The sequence below is a fragment of the Mirounga angustirostris genome, unplaced genomic scaffold (genome assembly GCF_029215605.1).
Source record: "Mirounga angustirostris isolate CCGP_5_RB_7025 unplaced genomic scaffold, mMirAng1.0.hap1 SCAF_13, whole genome shotgun sequence".
In the NCBI taxonomy this organism is placed as follows: domain Eukaryota; kingdom Metazoa; phylum Chordata; class Mammalia; order Carnivora; family Phocidae; genus Mirounga; species Mirounga angustirostris.
In genome coordinates this window covers 95,326,876-95,346,859 of record NW_026991721.1, presented here as the reverse complement: position 1 = coordinate 95,346,859, position 19,984 = coordinate 95,326,876, and the positions used below count along the sequence as shown (strand labels likewise).

Sequence of the window (19,984 nt, the reverse complement as noted above, 5' to 3'; positions counted from 1 at the left end):
TTCATTTCTCTCTAGATGCAAATGATTAACTTTGTGAACCTAAATTTAATATACTTGCATATTGGAAAGAAATTCTCAGGTCATCCTAATTTTTGCTTAGCTTGGCCTGGTAGCAAGAAATCGATATAAATACTCTAACAGATGGTGAGATAGCATAACTTTGAACACTTTTTGAAAGTGTTTATTTTATAAGCCACAGACTATTTAAACTGAATTGGTTTTTTTCCTTCTGGAAATCAGACCTAGTATTGCCACTTTTAACTGGATATCTTTTGGGTTCCAAGGTACTGATAGGAGTCGAGAAGATAGTCCAGAACTGAACCCACCCCCAGGCATAGAAGATAACAGACAATGTGCATTGTGTTTGACCTATGGTGATGACAGTGCTAATGTAAGTACCTTGGCGAACGGGGTCCTACTTAGCAGATGCTCATGTGAACTCTTGGTCCTTGGTGTCTAAATTCGATGACTGGGTTCCATTTATTTAATGAATGTTTGTCACCTAGCTTATGTCACTTGGGTTTTTTTCTATAACGGATTTAATTGATTTAAAAGATGATTTGCCTTGGGGCACCTGGGTGGCTCAGTCGGTTAAGCATCTGACTCTTGATCTCAGCTCAGGTCTTGATCTCTGGGTCGTGAGTTCAAGCCCCACACTGGGCTCCACGTTGTGCATGGAGCCCACTTAAAATTAAAAAAAAAAAAAAAAAGATGATTTGTCTTAAATTAACCTGTTGACGTCTAATAGTTTTTACAGGAGATTTCTCAATAAGATTTTATGAAAGTCAATAAAATATATGTAAGTTTGCATATTAAAGGCTTGTGTGTAATGGAGGAGGGCAGAATGGTTAAGATCTCCAGTTCTGGCAGGCTGCCTGTATTCATCTCCATGCTCTACTGCCTACTTGTTGACTTTGGCGAGGAGCTTAACCTCTCTGACTCTGTTTCATCTTTTTTTTTTTTTTTTAAGATTTTATTTATTTATTTGACAGAGAGAAACACAGCGAGAGAGGGAACACAAGCAGGGGGAGTGGGAGAGGGAGAAGCAGGCTCCCCGCAGAGCAGGGAGCCCGATGTGGGACTCGATCCCAGGACCCTGGGATCATGACCTGAGCCGAAGGCAGTCGCTCAACCGACTGAGCCACCCAGGCGCCCCAGTTTCATCTTTAAAATGAGGATAATAATAATACTTAACCTCAGAACGGTTATGAGGATTAAAGGAAATAATGTTTATAAAGCTTTATTTAGTGCTGGGCACAAAGTAAGCTTACAGTAAAAAAAGGTTTTGTAATGCAAGCTGAGAGAACTGGCTTTGAAATATGGTTGTAAAGAAGTCCATGCACACTTTTATAAACTTACCACATACTGCTTATGTTTTGATTCCCTGTGTTTATAAAATATTTCCCGTCTGTGGATTCTAGAAAGGTGAGAAGTGGAAACAGGAACATTGAGAAATGAGTTTTGATTTTTGTTTGCATCCCCAAGTTAAAGAATTATTATTGATGTTATCTTGACTGAGGTAAAGCTAATACCAAGGAAAACCTTCTTTGACATTATATTCTTTAAAGAAAAAAGAAATCTCTTGATTTCTTAGGATGCTGGCCGTTTGCTTTACATTGGCCAAAATGAGTGGACACATGTAAATTGCGCTTTGTGGTCAGCAGAAGTGTTTGAAGACGATGATGGATCACTAAAGAATGTGCACATGGCTGTGATCAGGGGCAAGCAGCTGGTAAGACCCTGTGTAAATGTTATGGAAAAGATTTCCCCTCAGTTTCCAGATGTTCTCTCTGTGGCTTCATGCTACTTCATTGAGGTTTTCACAGTGCCTTCAGGATGGGTAGGCAGGTTGCTACTCTGACCCCTGGGGGATGGTTCAAAGGAAATAGAGGACAAAGTATTATCTAGTTTGGGAGATGATCTGAATGTGCAAGAAAGGTGTTAATTAATTAAGTGATTTAGACAAAATGATCTCAGAGGTCCCAGTTGAATCACCACTCTGATTCCATAGGAAAAACCCACATAAATATACACACGAAGAGGGGATGTGGGAAATGATCAGTAGAAGCTGAGAGTAGTCAGAAAAGGCCACGGAGGAGTAAAATTTTAAAAGCTATATTGAAAGGAAGGGAGAAGATGAAGGATTATCAGAAAGAAAGCGAGCGAGAGAGAAACAAACAAACAAAAAGCCCATGTAATTTGTGGGGAGAGCACAAACAAAAAGTCTTCTGTGGAAAGAGGAGCCCAGACTGTGACCTCGATAGAATAAAGTGGTGACATACAGGCTAGTTGAAGGAAATCTTTGAATCATACAATAAATTTAATCTGTTAAGTCTAGTAACTAGAGAACCCTTGTGTTTCTGACAGTTATAATCTTTCTAGAACTAAGTTCTTTTGGATATGGTAGCTTTCTAGTAAGATGATGTTTTTAGTATCAGTATTCGAAGTTTTATCTTCTCTAAATCCATCGTGCATCCTAGGAACAAAACTGTGTTTTGGTTTAAGTTCTAAATCAAAGTGTAATATTTACGTTTAATAGTTACAGGGCCCCAGGGACAGTGGGAGAGAGAGGACCTGGAGAGGAGGCTTTAGGGTTCATATCAGTCCTCTGTAATTCAGCTGATTACCAATTTAAAAAAGGCCTTGTAGGAAACCCAGAATGGGGTAATTCTGTAGAGAAGAAAAATGGCTTAAAACATCTGAAAGTCTGACTTAGGCCTCTGTTCTCTCTGGATGGTTAGAGATGTGAGTTCTGCCAAAAGCCAGGAGCCACTGTGGGCTGCTGCCTTACCTCCTGCACCAGCAACTATCACTTCATGTGTTCTCGCGCCAAGAACTGTGTCTTTCTGGATGATAAGAAAGTGTATTGCCAACGCCATCGGGATCTGATCAAAGGCGAGGTGAGAGCTTCCGTTGCTTTTCCGAATTCTATAGGACTACAGGGAAGATAGGCTGAAACAGCAAGATGGTAAGCTTTGTTTTACCTTCCTACTGTGTGTTCCTAGAATCACCTTCTTAGAAACACCGCGGTCCTCCTGTGAAACAGCAGGGTGATTCTGAGATACGCTCTGTACTTGACCTCCGAGAGAGTCAGTATCATGCGTACAATGTGTAAAGGGACAGCCTGTTGTTAACAGCCGGGTTTTCGTTTCAGGTGGTTCCTGAGAATGGATTTGAAGTTTTTAGAAGAGTGTTTGTGGACTTTGAAGGAATCAGCTTGAGAAGAAAGTTTCTCAATGGCTTGGAACCAGAAAATATCCACATGATGATTGGTATGACATGGGCTTCTATTGTGGGGGAAGGCTCAATGTATCGCTGGGGGACTTGCTGGTCTTTGGGTATAAAGTGAGCCTTCTCCCTACCTTCTCTAATCAGTTCTTCTTTCCTTGGTCAGGCTCAATGACAATTGACTGCTTAGGAATTCTGAATGATCTCTCCGACTGTGAAGATAAGCTTTTTCCTATTGGATATCAGTAAGTAGCTCTGTAGAGCTAAGACTCCAGCCCCCACAGCCTGAGCACCCTGAGCAATGAGCAGGTCTTTGAATGGAGAGTCATACTTGTTAGCTGCTTTTAATTGCTACCGAAAATTAACTACTTTTGTTGCTACTTTTTGTAGATTAGGACTGAAGTATCCTTTTATGTCCACTAAATCCAGTTACAGAAGGAAAGTATTATTGGCATACTTTCAGAATCATTTCCAAATAAAACCTAAATTAAAAAAAAAAACAAAAAACAAAAAAACGCAAGGTCAGTCTCTTAAGATTCCTCTGAGTTCCATCTATCTGCATTCAAAAGTCCAGATTATTGTAGTGGATCAAACACCTCATGCCCCTGTCCTCAATCTAAAAATATAAACCCCCACAATAATAATCATATTGTCCAGTGAACATTTATCCTCTTTCCTATGTGAAGCAAATGGCTTAAACTTCTAGCATGCTGACAGTATAACTTTAAAACTCCCTTTCGGTCTCTCCCATTTTGGAGTCCCATTTTGCCGTCTGTACCCCAGTTTATTCTGCATTCCAATTCTGGCAACAGTCTGTGCATTTAGCTGGCAGCTCTTTGTATAAGCCAGGCTCCATCAGCATCCAGCAGATCTGAAGCAGTTACACTTCCCTTGTCTTAATGGGGCTTTTCTCCCACAGGGGACACTTCAGGTTTGCTCTTTCCTCGCTGTGTACACCTTGCGGGGGACAGGCGTCCCTTCCTGAAGGCCAATAACTATTTCATGTAGTAGATGTTAGTATTTTCCTTTCTCTGCATTTTAGGATACTTTACTATTTTTGTCTCCTGCTTACACTACAATAAAAAAAGATTTGATGCTATTTTCTGAGAGGCTAGGAAGAACCAGGAACTTCGAAAAGCCTGGAACACCCTAGCCAGGGGGATCTATAATAAGAATCCGTGAAGTCAAGCTAAATTCTGTAAATCAAGGAGAGCAGGGAAGCTAGGATGAGAAGACGCTTTGACAAATGTTCGTCTCCACTTCTGTACTCTCACTCATGGGGATTTGTGTGAATCTGTTCCCCAGGTGTTCCAGGGTTTACTGGAGCACCACGGACGCTCGCAAGCGCTGTGTGTATACGTGCAAGATCGTAGAATGCCGTCCTCCAGTTGTAGAGCCGGATATCAACAGCACTGTCGAGCACGATGAAAATAGGACCATCGCTCACAGTCCCACATCTTTTGCAGGTGAGTCTGTAATCAAGGTGGGACTCGAATTAGATTGGGGGAGTACTGTGATTGAAGGTGGGGAAAGTCGTCTCTCTGGGAGGTCTCATTTGTTTCTATTTTGATCTTTACCTAATAGCTTGCTTTGTGTTGGTTCATTTGTTTGATATTTTAATTGGACCTTTTTTAAAAGTAAGAGTTTTTCTTCCCTACCACAGAAATTGCATCTAAAGAAAGTCAAAACACAGCTGAAATTGTAAGTCCTCCCTCACCAGACCGACCTCATTCGCAAACCTCTGGCTCCTGTTTTTATCACGTCATCTCAAAGGTCCCTAGGATTCGCACACCTAGTTATTCTCCAACACAGAGATCCCCTGGCTGTCGGCCGTTGCCTTCTGCAGGTAAAGGACCTACCTCATTGACTAACTTGACCCAAAAAGGTCAGCTCAGAGATGAGCTTGTGATTCTTTCAGGCCACTCTATCTTAGTGGCTTTTGCTCATTGAGTCTTGATTTGCAGTTTTCAGTTATAAGCCATTGCCAAGTCATTGAAAGCAATGGCCACCACACATTCGTTCTCTCTGTAATCGACTTTATTACTTTTTCTCTCTTGTTCAGGAAGTCCTACCCCAACCACTCATGAAATAGTCACGGTGGGTGACCCTTTACTCTCCTCTGGACTCCGAAGCATTGGCTCCCGGCGTCACAGCACTTCTTCCTTGTCACCCCAGCGGTCTAAACTCCGGATCATGTCTCCAATGAGAACTGGGGGTACTTACTCCAGGAATAGTGTTTCCTCAGTCTCTACCATCGGGACTGCCACAGATCTTGAGTCAAGTGCCAAAGCAGTTGATCATGTCTTAGGACCACTGAATTCAAATACTAATTTAGGGCAAAACACTTCCACCTCTTCAAATTTGCAAAGGACAGTGGTTACTATGGGCACTAAAACCAGCCACTTGGATGGGTCTTCCTCTTCCGAAATGAAGCATTCCAGCGCTTCAGACTTGGCATCCAAGGGCTCCTCTTTGAAGGGAGAAAAGACCAAAGTGCCAAGTTCCAAGAGTTCGGAGGGGTCTGCACATACCATGGCTTATCCTGGCATTCCCAAACTGGCTGCTCAGGTTCATAACACAACACCTGGAGAATTAAATGCTAGCAAGATTGGTACTTTTGCTGAACTCTCTTCAGGGCCGTTTTCTTCTAAAGAGGCCCTCTCCTTCCCCCCACTCCATCTGAGAGGGCAGAGGAATGATCGGGACCAACACACAGATTCTAACCAATCGGTAAACCCCCCTCCCGATGAAGACGCGGGAGTCAGAACCTTGAAGCTATCTGGAGTGAGCAACAGATCATCCATCATCAATGAACACGTGGGATCTAGTTCCAGAGACCGGAGACAGAAAGGGAAAAAGTCTTGTAAAGAAACTTTCAAAGAAAAACATTCCAGTAAATCTTTTTTGGAACCTGGTCAGGTGTCAGCTGGTGAGGAAGGAAACCTAAAGCCGGAGTTTGTGGACGAGGTTTTGACTCCTGAGTTTATGGGGCAACGACCATGTAATAATGTTTCTTCTGATAAGATCGGAGACAAAGTCCTCTCTATTCCGGGAGTCCCCAAAGCTCCATCCATGCAAGTAGAAGGATCTGCCAAGGAATTACAGACACCCCGGAAACGCACGGTCAAAGTAACACTGACACCCCTCAAAATGGAAAGTGAGGGCCAGTCCAAGAATCCCCTGAAAGAAGGTAGCCCTGTTTCCCCTTTGCAAATAGAGTCCGCATCTCCTCCCACAGAACCAGTTGCAGCCTCCGAAAGTCCAGGAGATGGTCCGGTGGCCCAGCCAAGCCCCAATGATACCTCATCCCAGGATCCTCAGAGTAACAACTATCAGAATCTTCCGGTACAGGACAGAAACCTGATGCTTCCAGATGGTCCCAAACCTCAGGAGGATGGCTCTTTCAAGAGGAGATATCCCCGTCGCAGTGCCCGGGCGCGCTCGAACATGTTCTTCGGGCTCACCCCGCTCTACGGAGTGAGATCCTACGGCGAAGAAGACATTCCATTCTACAGCAGCTCCACAGGCAAGAAACGGGGCAAGAGATCAGCTGAAGGACAGGTGGATGGGGCCGACGACCTGAGCACCTCCGATGAAGATGACCTGTACTATTATAATTTCACCAGAACAGTGATTTCCTCAGGCGGAGACGAGCGGCTGGCATCCCATAATTTATTTCGGGAGGAGGAGCAGTGTGACCTTCCCAAAATCTCACAGCTGGATGGTGTCGATGATGGCACGGAGAGCGATACTAGCGTCACCGCCACCACGAGGAAGAGCAGCCAGATTCCAAAAAGAAACGGGAAAGAAAACGGAACGGAGAACTTAAAGATCGAGCGACCCGAAGATGCCGGGGAGAAAGAACATGTCATTAAGAGTTCCGTTGGCCACAAAAACGAGCCAAAGATGGATAACTGCCACTCCGTAAGCAGAGTGAAAACACAGGGACAGGACTCCTTGGAGGCGCAGCTCAGCTCATTGGAGTCCAGCCGCCGGGTCCACACGAGCACCCCGTCGGACAAGAACCTCCTGGACACCTACAATACCGAGCTCCTCAAGTCGGACTCGGATAACAACAACAGTGACGACTGTGGGAATATCCTGCCCTCGGACATTATGGACTTTGTACTGAAGAATACTCCTTCCATGCAGGCTTTGGGCGAGAGCCCGGAGTCCTCTTCGTCGGAACTCCTGAATCTGGGTGAAGGTTTGGGTCTCGACAGTAATCGGGAAAAGGACATGGGTCTTTTCGAGGTCTTTTCTCAGCAGTTGCCGACGGCGGAACCCGTGGACAGTAGCGTCTCCTCCTCTATCTCGGCAGAGGAGCAGTTTGAGCTGCCTCTGGAGCTACCGTCCGACCTGTCTGTCCTGACCACGCGGAGTCCCACCGTCCCTAGCCAGAATGCCAGTAGACTGGCTGTAATCTCTGACTCAGGAGAGAAGAGAGTGACCATCACCGAGAAGTCTGTGGCCTCCTCTGAAGGCGACTCGGCACTGCTGAGTCCAGGAGTGGATCCCACCCCCGAAGGCCACATGACTCCAGATCATTTTATTCAAGGACACATGGACGCAGACCACATCTCCAGCCCTCCTTGTGGTTCGGTGGAGCAAGGGCATGGCAACAATCAGGATTTAACTAGAAACAGTAGCACCCCCGGCCTGCAGGTACCTGTTTCCCCTACTGTTCCTATCCAGAACCAGAAATATGTGCCCAATTCTACTGAGAGTCCTGGCCCATCTCAGATTTCTAATGCAGCTGTCCAGACCACTCCACCCCACCTGAAACCAGCCACTGAGAAACTCATTGTGGTTAACCAGAACATGCAGCCACTTTATGTTCTCCAAACTCTTCCAAATGGAGTGACCCAAAAAATCCAATTGACCTCTTCTGTTAGTTCTACACCCAATGTGATGGAGACAAATACTTCAGTATTGGGGCCCATGGGAAGTGGTCTCACCCTAGCCACGGGACTAAATCCAAGCTTGCCAACGTCTCCATCTCTGTTCCCTCCTGCTAGCAAAGGATTGCTCCCCATGCCTCATCACCAGCACTTACATTCCTTCCCTGCAGCTGCTCAAAGTAGTTTCCCACCTAACATCAGCAGTCCTCCTTCAGGCCTACTTATTGGGGTTCAGCCTCCTCCAGATCCCCAACTTTTGGTTTCAGAAGCCAGCCAGAGGACAGACCTCAGTACCACAGTAGCCACTCCACCCTCTGCACTCAAGAAAAGACCCATATCTCGTCTACAGACCCGAAAGAATAAAAAACTCGCTCCCTCTAGCACCCCTTCAACCATTGCCCCTTCCGATGTGGTCTCTAACATGACCCTGATTAACTTCACACCCTCCCAGCTGCCAAACCATCCCAATCTGTTAGATCTGGGGTCACTTAATACGTCATCTCACCGAACTGTCCCCAACATCATAAAAAGGTCTAAATCTGGCATCATGTATTTTGAACAGGCACCCCTGTTACCCCAGAGTGTGGGCGGCACAGCGTCCGCGGCGGCGGGCGCGTCCACCGTAAGCCAGGATACTGGCCACCTCACCGCGGGGCCTGGGTCCGGCCTGGCGTCCGGTGCCTCCGTCTTGAATGTGGTGTCCATGCAGACCACAACCGCCCCTGCAAGTGGCACGTCCGTTCCGGGACATGTTGCGTTAACCAACCCCAGGTTGCTCAGTGCCCCGGATATTGGCTCAATCAGCAACCTTTTAATCAAAGCTAGCCAGCAGAGCCTGGGGATGCAGGACCAGCCCGTGGCTCTACCGCCCAGCGCGGGAATGTTTCCACAACTGGGGGCAGCGGCATCTAGCATCTGCGTGCTCCCCTCTGCTCAGACTGCGGGCGTCGCAGCCGCCTCTCCTTCTGGGGACGCCGAAGAACACTATCAGCTTCAGCGCGTGAACCAGCTCCTTGCCAGCAAAACTGGGATTCTCCCGTCCCAGCGCGAACTTGATTCTGCTGCAGGGACCCAGGGATCCAACTTCACCCAGACAGGAGATGCTCCTAATAGCATGGGGCTAGAGCAGAATAAGGCTTTATCCTCAGCTATGCAAGCCAGCCCGGCCTCTCCCGGGGGCTCTCCATCCTCTGGACAGCCCTCAGCAAGCCCCGCGCTGCCGGCTCCCACTAAACCCAAACCAAAAATCAAACGGTTTCAGCTGCCTTTGGACAAAGGGAATGGCAAGAAGCACAAAGTTTCCCATTTGCGGACCAGTTCTTCTGAAGCACACATTCCAGACCAAGAAGCCAGCACGCCATCCCTGACCTCAGTCACAGGGTGAGAGATCGAAATATTAGCTACTCTGGGTAGGTGGGATTGTTTTTGCTCTGGGTGAGAGGCTGTTGAAGTGGCAGTTTTCCTGGGAAGGACACTCTTGTCTCCACGTTGCATTACTCGGGGCTGTTCTGGGTTTTGACTTTTTTTTTTTTTTCCCCCTTACAGTGGTGATTTATAGAGCAAAATTTAGTGCCATCCGTGGACAGTTTGTCTCTTGGATAGAACCACATCTCTAATTACGCTTTGTCTTTGGGTTTTTTTTTTTTTTTTAAGATTTTATTTATTTATTTGACAGAAAGAGACACAGTGAGAGAGGGAACACAAGCAGGAAGCGTGAGAGAGAGAGAAGCAGGCTTCCCGCTGAGCAGGGAGCCCGATGTGGGGCTCGATCCCAGGACCCTGGGATCATGACCTGAACCGAAGGCAGATGCTTAACAACTGAGCCACCCAGGCGCCCCTGTCTTTGGGTTTTTTTTGGGAGGAGGGGTTGTGGGGGTTTTTTGTTGTTTTTTATGGAGGGTGGGGACGGGCAGAGGGGGAGAGAGAATCACACGCAGGCTCCATGCCCAGAATGGAGCCCAATGCGGTGCTCAATCTCAGAACCCTTGATCATAACCTGAGCCGAAATCAAGAGTCGGACCCTTAACCGACTGAGCCACCCAGGCCCCGCTTTGCTCTGATTTAAAACAATGCTGCTGTTTGCTCTTGGGTTTGTTGCTTTTGGGTTTTGTTGTTGTTGTTGTTTGGGGATTTTTTTGCTGAGTCTTAGGATGCTGAGGGATGATGATTATTCCTATCTGGTGGGCAAAGCCACCTGTTGTAGATCCTCATGAAGTCCTTTTTGAAAGCACGGGGTGTAACGTGCATTGAGTGCACAGGTGAAATTTTACATATGTATGCACCCATGTAGCCACCATTCTGATCAAGATACAAAGCATTCCTGGTGTTCCAGAAGGCTCCTCGTGCCTTCTCTTAGTCAGAATGCCTTCAGGGTAACCACTGGCTAACTTGTTAGAAGCACAGATTAGTTTTCCCAGCTCATAAATTTTGTCAGATCCCGACAGAGTCATTTCTTTAGACTGACCTCCACATTCAGTACATACCTACTGGTGGTTTTTCTTGAAAAGATCCAATGATTCTGTTCCAGGGCTCCAGGAGCAGAGGCTGAGCAGCAGGACACAGCTAACGTGGAGCAGTCAAAGGAGTGTGGGCAGCCCACAGGGTAAATACGAAGATCGTTTGTCTAAGGTCAAGCCCTCCGTTTTGTCCACCTCATTGAAGCAATAATTCCTCCTCATTTGTACTGTTCTTGGTACCGAAGTTTTTTATTTTTAATGGAAGTAACACATACTTACAATTTTTTTAATGCATAATTACTTAAATAATAGATAAGTGGTTCCGTGCTCGTCCTGCCTACCCTCCTCCCCTCTGTTCCCTGGTAATAACCATCACTAATAATGTGTTTTCATCCATGTACACGTTTCTATACAAACACAGATACACACAGTGTGTATATGAATATATATATACCCTTTTTACATAAAATGAATAATGCTATCATTACTGTTCTGTACTTGATTTTTTTTTTTTTTTACTTATTTAAACAGCCCCTTATTGATATGCATTTGGGTTGTTGCCAAGATATATTTAATTTTCAAAAATGAAAATTGGTTGTGGTTTACTGGCTCCTGCAGCTTGCTTTTGTTTTTAGTTAAATCGGTTAATTTACTTAAGTAACTCCAAAACTGCTTCTAACAAGTGTCCTTTCGTTTTTTTCTAATACCAAGGGTATGAGAAAAATTTCAAGGACATAATCTACAAACTCCAAAAGCCCAAGCTTAATGTCAATATTTAGGAAAGAATCTCATAAAAGAGAGTTTTATGTTACGTACCATACAGTAGTGTGGTGGTGTTTATCCAGCAGGTTATATACAAGACATCCTGTGGTCCATTTCTAGTAGTTTTATGTAATCGATACAGTGGTATGGCCGGCGTGGACAGTGTTTATCTTTGAAGAGTAGCTGTTGTTACATCTCACACTGGGTTTTCTTCTCATTTAGGCAAGTTCTTCCTGAGATTCAGGCAACACAAAATCCAGCAAATGAGCAAGAAAGTACAGGTATGTGGGTGGGTAACAGGTTAGAATTAGAACTTCGAAGTCAAAAGTACTATAAAAATTGCCTGCATTATCTACAAATTCTCTAAATTAAAAAGTTTAAGCTCCGAAGAAGTTAAGTGATTGGCCAAAGGTGTAGACTAACCAGGGCATCTATTCCCTGGTCCGGTGCCCTTCCACTATAGAGTCTGGGACATCTGTCCATTGTTCTGCTCTACTTGCTTTAACAACAGTGTGGTCTTCATAACTAGTGGTTACCTGACCCCATCCCTTAGTTGTCGCTGAAGAAAACCATGTATCTGGTCACAGCCGCAGATGTATCTCCATAGCACTTTCCATCTGTACTACTGAATTTGATCATTAAGAACTGGCCACTTCAAGATTACAGAGATCTGGATATAAGGTTTGCCCATTTCCATCGAAGGAACTTCCCAGAAGAGAGGAAGATAGAGAAAATGCTCAGGCATAACATTTGGGCTGTGATCACATTCTGTTGGTGGCTCATTCCTCAAGAGGACAGAGGCACCTCTTTCTGTCAGAACGCAGAGCAAGGTGGTGGCAGACTCTGGAGCCAAATGGGTTGAAATCTCAGCTTACCACTCACTAATTATGTGAACTTGGGCTAGTTACTTACCATCTCTCTGTCTCAGGTTTCTCGCCTTTGAAGTGTACATAATAATAACACCTCCCTGGGTCATTGTGAGGTTTATCTGAATTAATCTACAGGAAGTTCCTAGAAGAGTGCCTCGTGTATAGTGCTTCATTCATATTAATCATTATTATTTTTTAGCTTTGACCTTATTGAGGGCAATTGCTTATTGAAAAACTGTCAAATTCTCATACCAGAAACTACCACAGAGACAGCATGACTTCAGGTAAAACAAAACAAACAAACCTAGTTTTAGTCACTTTCCAGCTATGACCCAGGGCAAGTTGCTCCACATCTTTGAGTCTTGGTTTTGTTATCTGTAAATGGGAGTAATCCTACCAACTGTGGAATGTTGGTAGGCTTGAAGATAATGTATCAGTGCTCAGTTTGGCCCCTATCTATTTTCTCCCTCGTAGAACCTAAAACAGTGGAAGAAGAAGAAAGTAATTTCAGCTCTCCACTGATGCTTTGGCTCCAGCAAGAACAGAAGAGGAAAGAAAGCATTGCTGAGAAAAAGCCCAAGAAAGGACTTGTTTTTGAAATTTCAAGTGATGATGGCTTCCAGATCTGTGCAGAAAGTATTGAAGGTGAGTGGATTAAATGAGGCGCCCAGCTGGCTCGGTCGGTAGTGCTTCTGACTCTGTCTGGGTCTCAGGGTCATGAGCTCAAGCCCCACGTTCAGTGTAGAGATTACTTAAAAAAAAAAAAAAATGTGGTTGGCTCACCAGTGCAAGCTCTGTCTCAGCCAGCTCCACACTGGCTTGTGTTAGTACTGTTGATGTGGGCAGTTCGTGTGCTTGGTGCTACGGAAGATGCTTGACACCATTATCCGTCTAACTCGTCCTTAAGAAGTTGGTGTTATTGGAGTAATAGTCCATAACGTAGCAGAGCACGTGAGACGTCTTCTCTCTCCGGTCGTGTTTTCTACCACCTCTTTGTGTACCTCAGATGCCATTCTCTCTCACCCCTGTGCCTTCACCCAATTCTTCCCTCTGCCCAGAATGTTCTTTTACCCTGGCTTATCTGGTGAACTCTACCTTGTCCTTCAGGGTTCAGCCTGGAAAGTCTTCCCTGACCTTCTGAGGCAGATAAGCACTCCCATTCCCTCCTTTCTGCTCCTTTTAGAATCTTAAATGCTTTTCTTATAGCTTAAATTTTGTTTTTATAAAGTCTGTTTACTTTTTTACGTCTTACTCAACAGGGAACTTCGTGGAAAGGCTGGCATTTTATTTTCTCACTCCTCTTTGTATCCCAAGCATATAGGTGTTCATTAGCTACCGAAGGACTAGTGAAATGTTATCTAGGCAGTGAGTAATAAAGGAATTTGAAGGAAAGATCCCTGGGACTGAGTTAGGGTTGTCGAACCCAGGAAGAATGGTAGAATAGAAGAGTCCGTTAAAGGAGATGATAGAATTTGGGTTAGGAAAAGAGGAATGAGAAAGGCTTTCTAAAAAGGGACATCAGCAAAGTTAGGATTGCACGTGGTGGGTTTAGAGTGCCCTCAGGTGGGAGAGGATGTTGAAATCCCAGTCAGGTACTAGTGAGAGAGAAAACTGCGAAGGTGGTTTGGGCACTGGTTTTGGAAGGGCCTTCAGTGCCAAACCATGAGGCCTTTGAAAATCTGGGGACATGGAATAAAAGCAGAATTTCAAGAAGCTTAACGGGGTAGCTCCCTTTAAGGTGGACTAAATTGGAGACATGAGGTGGCAAGAGTTCACTAATGAGGCCATCGCTACAGCAGAGATGTCAGGTAATAAAGCCCGTTCCCAGCAGGAAAGAACAGACACTCTTCAGGACTGCTTGAATATGGAGAGTAGAGAGAGGAGTCCATTGTGACTCTGAAGATTCAGGCCTGGATCACTAAAAAAAAAAGATACGTAAAAAAAAAAAGATACATAAGGAGAACAGAAAGACTACGTTGAGTGTATGAGTGCCACGTACAACACACTGAGTGTGAAGCGGTGGTAATGAGCCCAACAGACAGTAGGAGATCCTAGAATCTTAAGTTGGAGCTGGAAGGGATTGTAGAGGTTTTCTAGTCACACCCCCTTAGTTTTACAGAACAGAGGTTTAAGGTCTCCCCGTAGTCTGGGTTAAATCGTTAACGCTAGTATTGTTTTGTTTAGAAGCATAGGGAGTAGAAGTGATATCCAGCATTCAGGTTTGGGACCCAGACTACCATCAAAGGATGTGAATGCTTTGGGGATTCAGGGGTCATTTTCAGAAGGCGTGAGCCTCCTGTCTAACTGTTGGATAATGCACCTTCTCGGCCGCTTTCTTATGCACGGAACTCATCGAAACTAAGAAAACAACAAAAAGCCATTTTAGCAGGGTGTTTTCACCCTGTAAGGATTCTAAGCTCAATGCTTTTGCTTGCCACTGGTGTTAGAGATAATTGATGGAATATTTTATTTCCTCACAGATGCCTGGAAGTCACTGACAGATAAAGTCCAGGAAGCTCGGTCAAATGCCCGCCTAAAGCAGCTCTCGTTTGCAGGTAACGACCACAAGGGGTGATTTTACTCCTGTCTCAGAGTATTCTGGTCTAAAGCTATAGAGTTGATTCTACAAAAGCATCAACCTTTTTTAAAATAATTTTTCACAACTTCATTGAGATATAATTCTTATACAGTTAACCCATGTTGAAACATATAGTTCAGTGGTTTTTAGTCTACTGACAGAGGTGTGCAACCATCACTATGTATAATTCCAGAACATTTTCATCATCGCTCCAAGAAACCCCATACTCATTAGCAGTCATGCCTCAGCCCCAGTGCCTGGCCACCATTAAACAACTTTCTGTCTCTAGGGATTTATATGGAATCATACGATGTATGGCCTTTTGCGACTGGATTCTTTAGCATAATGCTTTCAGGCTTCCTATCTGCTGTAATATTGCATTGGGACTTTATTCTTTTCTTTTTTTTCTAAGCAGATGAATTTCTTTATTGAGGTAAAATGTATATATAACATAAAATTTACCATCCTAACCATTTTTAAGTGTACAGTTCAGGGGTGTTAAATGCATTCACATTGCTGAGCAACCATCCATCCATCCCATAACTCATTTTTTCTCTTGTAAAACTGAAATTCCCCATTCTCTCCAGACCCTGGCAACCACCGTTATTCTTTCTGTCTTTACGATTTTGATTACTTTCAGTACCTCATGTAAGTGGAATTATGTAAGTGGGACTGGCTCATCTCACTTAGCATAATGTCTTCGAAGTTCATCCATGTTGTAGCATATTGCAAAATTTCCTTCCTTTTTAAGGCTGAATAATATCCCATTGTTTTTATATGCCACAGTTTGCTTATTGATCGATCCATCAGTGGGTACTTGGGTTGCTTCCACATTTTAGCTATTGTGAATAATTCTCCTGTGTGAATGTGAGTGTACAGATATCTCTTCAAGACCCTACTTTCCATTTCTGGGGGGCAGATACCCAGAAGTGGAATTGCTCAATCATGCAATAATTCCTTTTTTTTTAAAAAAATAGTAATTCCATCTTTAATTTTTTGAGGAATTGCTATACTGTTTCCACAGTGGCTGTACCATTTTACATCCCCACTAGCAGTGCCCAAGGGTTCCAATGTCTCCACATCCCCTGCTTTTTTGATAGAAGCCCTCCAAATGGGTATGAGACGGTATCTCATTATAGTTTCAATTTACATTTCCCTAATGATTCATGACATTGAGCATCTTTGCATGTGCTCACTGGTCATTCGTAGATCGTTTTTGGAAAAATGTCTATTCAAGGCCTTTGCTTGTTTCTTAATCAGGCTTTGTTGTTGTTATGGTTGAGTTTTAGGCGTTCTCTATATATTCTGGATATTAATCAGAGATGATTTGCAAATGTTTTTCCCCATTCTGTGGGCTGCCTTTTAACTTTGGATAGTATCTTTTTTTTTTTTTTTTAGATTGGTGAAGGAAATATTTAGGAGGCAAGAAAGTATAATTTAGTTTTTGGTTTTTTGTTTTTTAAGATTGTATTTATTTATTTGACAGAGAGAAAGAGTTCAAGCAGGGGGAGAAGCAGACTCCCCACTGAGCAGAGAGCCTGACGCGGGGCTCAATCCCAGGTCCCTGGGATCATGACCTGAGCCAAAGGCAGATGCTTAAAGGACTGAGCCACCCAGGCGTCCCTGTTTTTTAAAAAATATTTTATTTATTAATGTGACAGAGAGAGCACACGAGAGAAGGGAGGGGGAGAGGGAGAGGGAGAGAGAATCCCAAGAGGACTTCACGCTGAGAATGGAGCCGGATGTGGGGCTCGATACCACGACCCTGAGATCATGACCTGAGCCGACATCAAGAGTCATTCAGGCACCCCAAGAAAGGATAGTTGTACATGGCCTCTGCCAGTAGTCACTTTGAACTGATTATTTGATGTGTAAAATCCTGCCCCTGGGGTAAGCCAGTGTCCTAAACTATGTGTTCTCGGCCTCACACTGAGTAGCCGCCACCCCCCCTTGTTTTTGCCAACAGGACAGAAATTCCTTTGATTTATCCATGTCCTTTACTGCCACATGGAATGGTGGTAAGAAACCATGAGCTCTGGAGGCAGAAAAAAACAGTACAAACTACATTTCTGCCCCTTTGCGATCAATATTACATTGAGTGCAAGCTAAATGACTTCTCTGAGTCTCAGTCTCCTTATCTAAAAAGGAATGTAACTGTGACCTCAAAAATTTGTGGTGAGGATTAATTAAATAATGAACTTATTGTGTCACCTATACTCAAATAAAAAGTTTTTAAAAAAATGAACCTGACAGGGGTGCCTGGGTGGCTCAGTCGGTGAAGCGTCTGCTTTCGGCTCAGATCATGATCTCAGGGTCCTGGGATCGAGCCCCGCATCAGGCTCCCTGCTCAGTGGGGAGCCTGCCTCTCCCTCAGCCTCTTCCCTTTCCCCCTTGCTCATGTGCTCTCTCAAATAAATAAATTAAATCTTTAAAAAAAAGATGAAGAAAATTAAAAAAGAATCACATGCTGTACCGACTAAACCAGCCAGGCGCCCCAAACATTGCTATTTCTCGTGTCAAAGCGGGGTGGCAGTTGTTGGGATGCCCCATCCCATCCCTTTAGTGAAAGAAACCAGTTATTTCAGAGAGCCTTTCCCCATCTATGCCAGCAACTTACATACATTTATTTTTATAAAATAAAAAGAAATCAGAAATGCTCATTAATGGCATGAGACTGAGTAAAACAAAGCATCTATCGAGTGTATTATTCCAGACATTCAGTATAACAATACAAAAGAGAGTTCTGTGTTAGGGGGTTATTACTAATCATTCTTTTAAATTTTAGTGAGGTACCCATGTGAGTATGAAGTTACAGAGCCCAGATACCCCATTAACCTATAAACGAAAACGCGGTCATGGTTGGAGCTCCATAGCCCAAGCTTCAAATCTTGTCACACCAGTTGTGTGACCTTGGGTGTGGTATTCAAATTCTCTGAGCCTAGGTTGACTGACCTGAAAATGAAGCTGGTAATTATTCCTGCCTCATGTGGGCATTGTGACCATGAAATGAAATAATACATATAGCCTATCTGTGTACATACAGAACATAGAAAATAGTTTGGTGACGTGTTTTGTCTTTTTTTTTCAATCTACCATGAACATTTTCTGTATTGATAGACCTGCATCTCTGTCATCTTAATGGTTCGCTAATGCTAATTCTTGGCTAGTGTTCAATGTCGTTCATCGTGAGCAGCCTCTGGCAGAGTTCTCTCGCTCAGGCCTTTCTTTAGTACCAGGCACTTTCCTGTTGGCCGCACCCTCGCTTCCCTGGTGCCTTCTGTCCACAGGTGTTAACGGTTTGAGGATGCTGGGGATTCTTCACGATGCAGTCGTGTTCCTGATTGAGCAGCTCTCTGGTGCCAAGCACTGTAGGAATTACAAATTCCGTTTCCACAAACCAGAGGAAGCCAACGAACCCCCCCTGAACCCTCATGGCTCAGCCAGGGCTGAAGTTCACCTGAGGCAAGTTCCGTTCTCTTTCCTAAGCAGCTTTGGGTCCCAATTTTATTATCTGATGATACAATCGTTTTCCCCACATCACCTTTGAGATTTCCAGTGTCAAAGCTGTCCTTCACTGCTTCTGTTCAAAGCATTTCTGTTAAAGCATGTTTTAATCTTTTGGCTCCAGGAAGTCAGCATTTGACATGTTTAACTTCCTGGCTTCCAAACACCGGCAGCCTCCTGAGTACAACCCCAATGATGAGGAAGAGGAGGAGGTACAGCTGAAGTCAGCTCGGTAAGTCTGGAGTGGAGGGGGTCTTCAGGAGCACTCTTTGCTTCCCTCTACTCTGGCTGTTCAGGGCACTGTGTGGTTTTGCTTGGATCAGAATTGCCCGGATCACATTTAAGACTGAACTGTAGTCTGTATTAAAGTAGCCCTAGCTTTTGGGCAGAGGAGAGGAGAAATTCAGGTAACTGTAAGGTGTATATTTTATTTTCTTTAACCAAAGTGAACTCTGTCCGCTTTGGACATACCACTACCACCACAGTTACCATGGTCAGAAAGGACTGGGTATATTATAGGCCTCATTTTACAAGACACTTGTTATCATGCTTGGCATTGAACAAAGGGAATAATGTGGTCATATTCTCTAGAAACCTTCAATCCAAGACTCAAAACTGATGACTTCCTGGAGAGAATTCATTAATAATGTGCCTTATCTCTGTAGGAGGGCAACTAGTATGGATCTGCCAATGCCCATGCGTTTCCGGCACTTAAAAAAGACTTCTAAGGAGGCAGTTGGTGTCTACAGGTACGGCTAACATTGCAGAGAGAATTACAGAGAACTAATCGTTTTCCAAAATTAAAGCAGACCAAATGCTGGAGTGACCTCCCTCATTCAGTAAGTGAGGTTTTTCTAGCTGCTATTAACGGAACCTGCCCCTCCTTGCGTTGAACAAGGAATTTAACATAGTAACCATTAAAATATTGCTACTCTGGTGGGCTCCCGAATGGAGAAATCTTTCATTCTTGGCCATTTGTTAGAATAAGTAATATACTCAAATCAAGTGGGTCCAGGTTCTTTTTTTTCTTTCCAAGGGTCTGTCCTTCTTGGGGAACTGACAGAGCAGGTTTTATTCATTTATTCATGTATTCACACAGTTAACCTGATTGGCGAAATTGGTGGCCGATCTCTTTTCCATCTTTATGTCCTAGGTCTCCCATCCACGGCCGGGGTCTTTTTTGTAAGAGAAACATTGACGCAGGTGAGATGGTGATTGAGTATGCTGGCAATGTCATCCGCTCCATCCAGACTGACAAGCGAGAGAAGTATTATGACAGCAAGGTGAGTCTCTCGCTTTCACTGTCCCAGTTCTTGTGTTGTTTGAGAAAGGAGCCATCAGCTAAAAATATGATCCTTACATCCCAAAAGAAATAGTATATTTTATTAATTCAAACATACTTTTTTTTTCCCTTTTCCTTTTTTTTTTTTTTTATTTTGATATTTTGACATCTTTAAAATTTGTGGTGGGCCCAGGAGAAGCTCAGAATCCATCCTAAGGATTAGTGTACAAGGATACTCTTTGAAAGGTTTGTCTGAGTGGATCCCAGGATCAAAAGCACCTAATGACACGATGTCTTAGGTTTCTCTTTCCCGTGGAGACATTAAGAAACGTCTAGTCTAGTAGCTATAATGTAGGAATTTGCTATGGAAGCATCTTGAAAGATGGGAGAAATCTGGACATTTT

At 44.1% G+C, this 19,984-nt stretch overlaps 1 protein-coding gene across 10 annotated transcripts in view; it reads left to right on the top strand.

The window, feature by feature from the left end:
• The window catches only part of KMT2A (lysine methyltransferase 2A), a 76,074-nt gene that overhangs the window by 50,979 nt on the left and 5,111 nt on the right, over positions 1-19,984 (top strand). For 5 of the 10 annotated variants that reach the window (XM_045894918.3, XM_064577373.1, XM_054512262.2 and 2 more), the window contains 16 exons: positions 285-391; positions 1,595-1,732; positions 2,742-2,900; positions 3,155-3,272; positions 3,395-3,473; positions 4,534-4,694; positions 4,892-5,074; positions 5,291-9,509; positions 10,657-10,731; positions 11,570-11,628; positions 12,691-12,861; positions 14,697-14,771; positions 18,082-18,256; positions 18,423-18,530; positions 18,964-19,047; positions 19,452-19,581. In XM_045894918.3, the coding sequence (XP_045750874.2) occupies positions 285-391; positions 1,595-1,732; positions 2,742-2,900; positions 3,155-3,272; positions 3,395-3,473; positions 4,534-4,694; positions 4,892-5,074; positions 5,291-9,509; positions 10,657-10,731; positions 11,570-11,628; positions 12,691-12,861; positions 14,697-14,771; positions 18,082-18,256; positions 18,423-18,530; positions 18,964-19,047; positions 19,452-19,581 (6,041 nt within the window). Of the gene's footprint in view, positions 1-284; positions 392-1,594; positions 1,733-2,741; positions 2,901-3,154; positions 3,273-3,394; positions 3,474-4,533; positions 4,695-4,891; positions 5,075-5,290; positions 9,510-10,656; positions 10,732-11,569; positions 11,629-12,690; positions 12,862-14,696; positions 14,772-18,081; positions 18,261-18,422; positions 18,531-18,963; positions 19,048-19,451; positions 19,582-19,984 lie in introns of all 10 variants that reach the window. The other 5 variants (XM_064577372.1, XM_064577376.1, XM_064577375.1 and 2 more) reach the window with 2 other exon arrangements.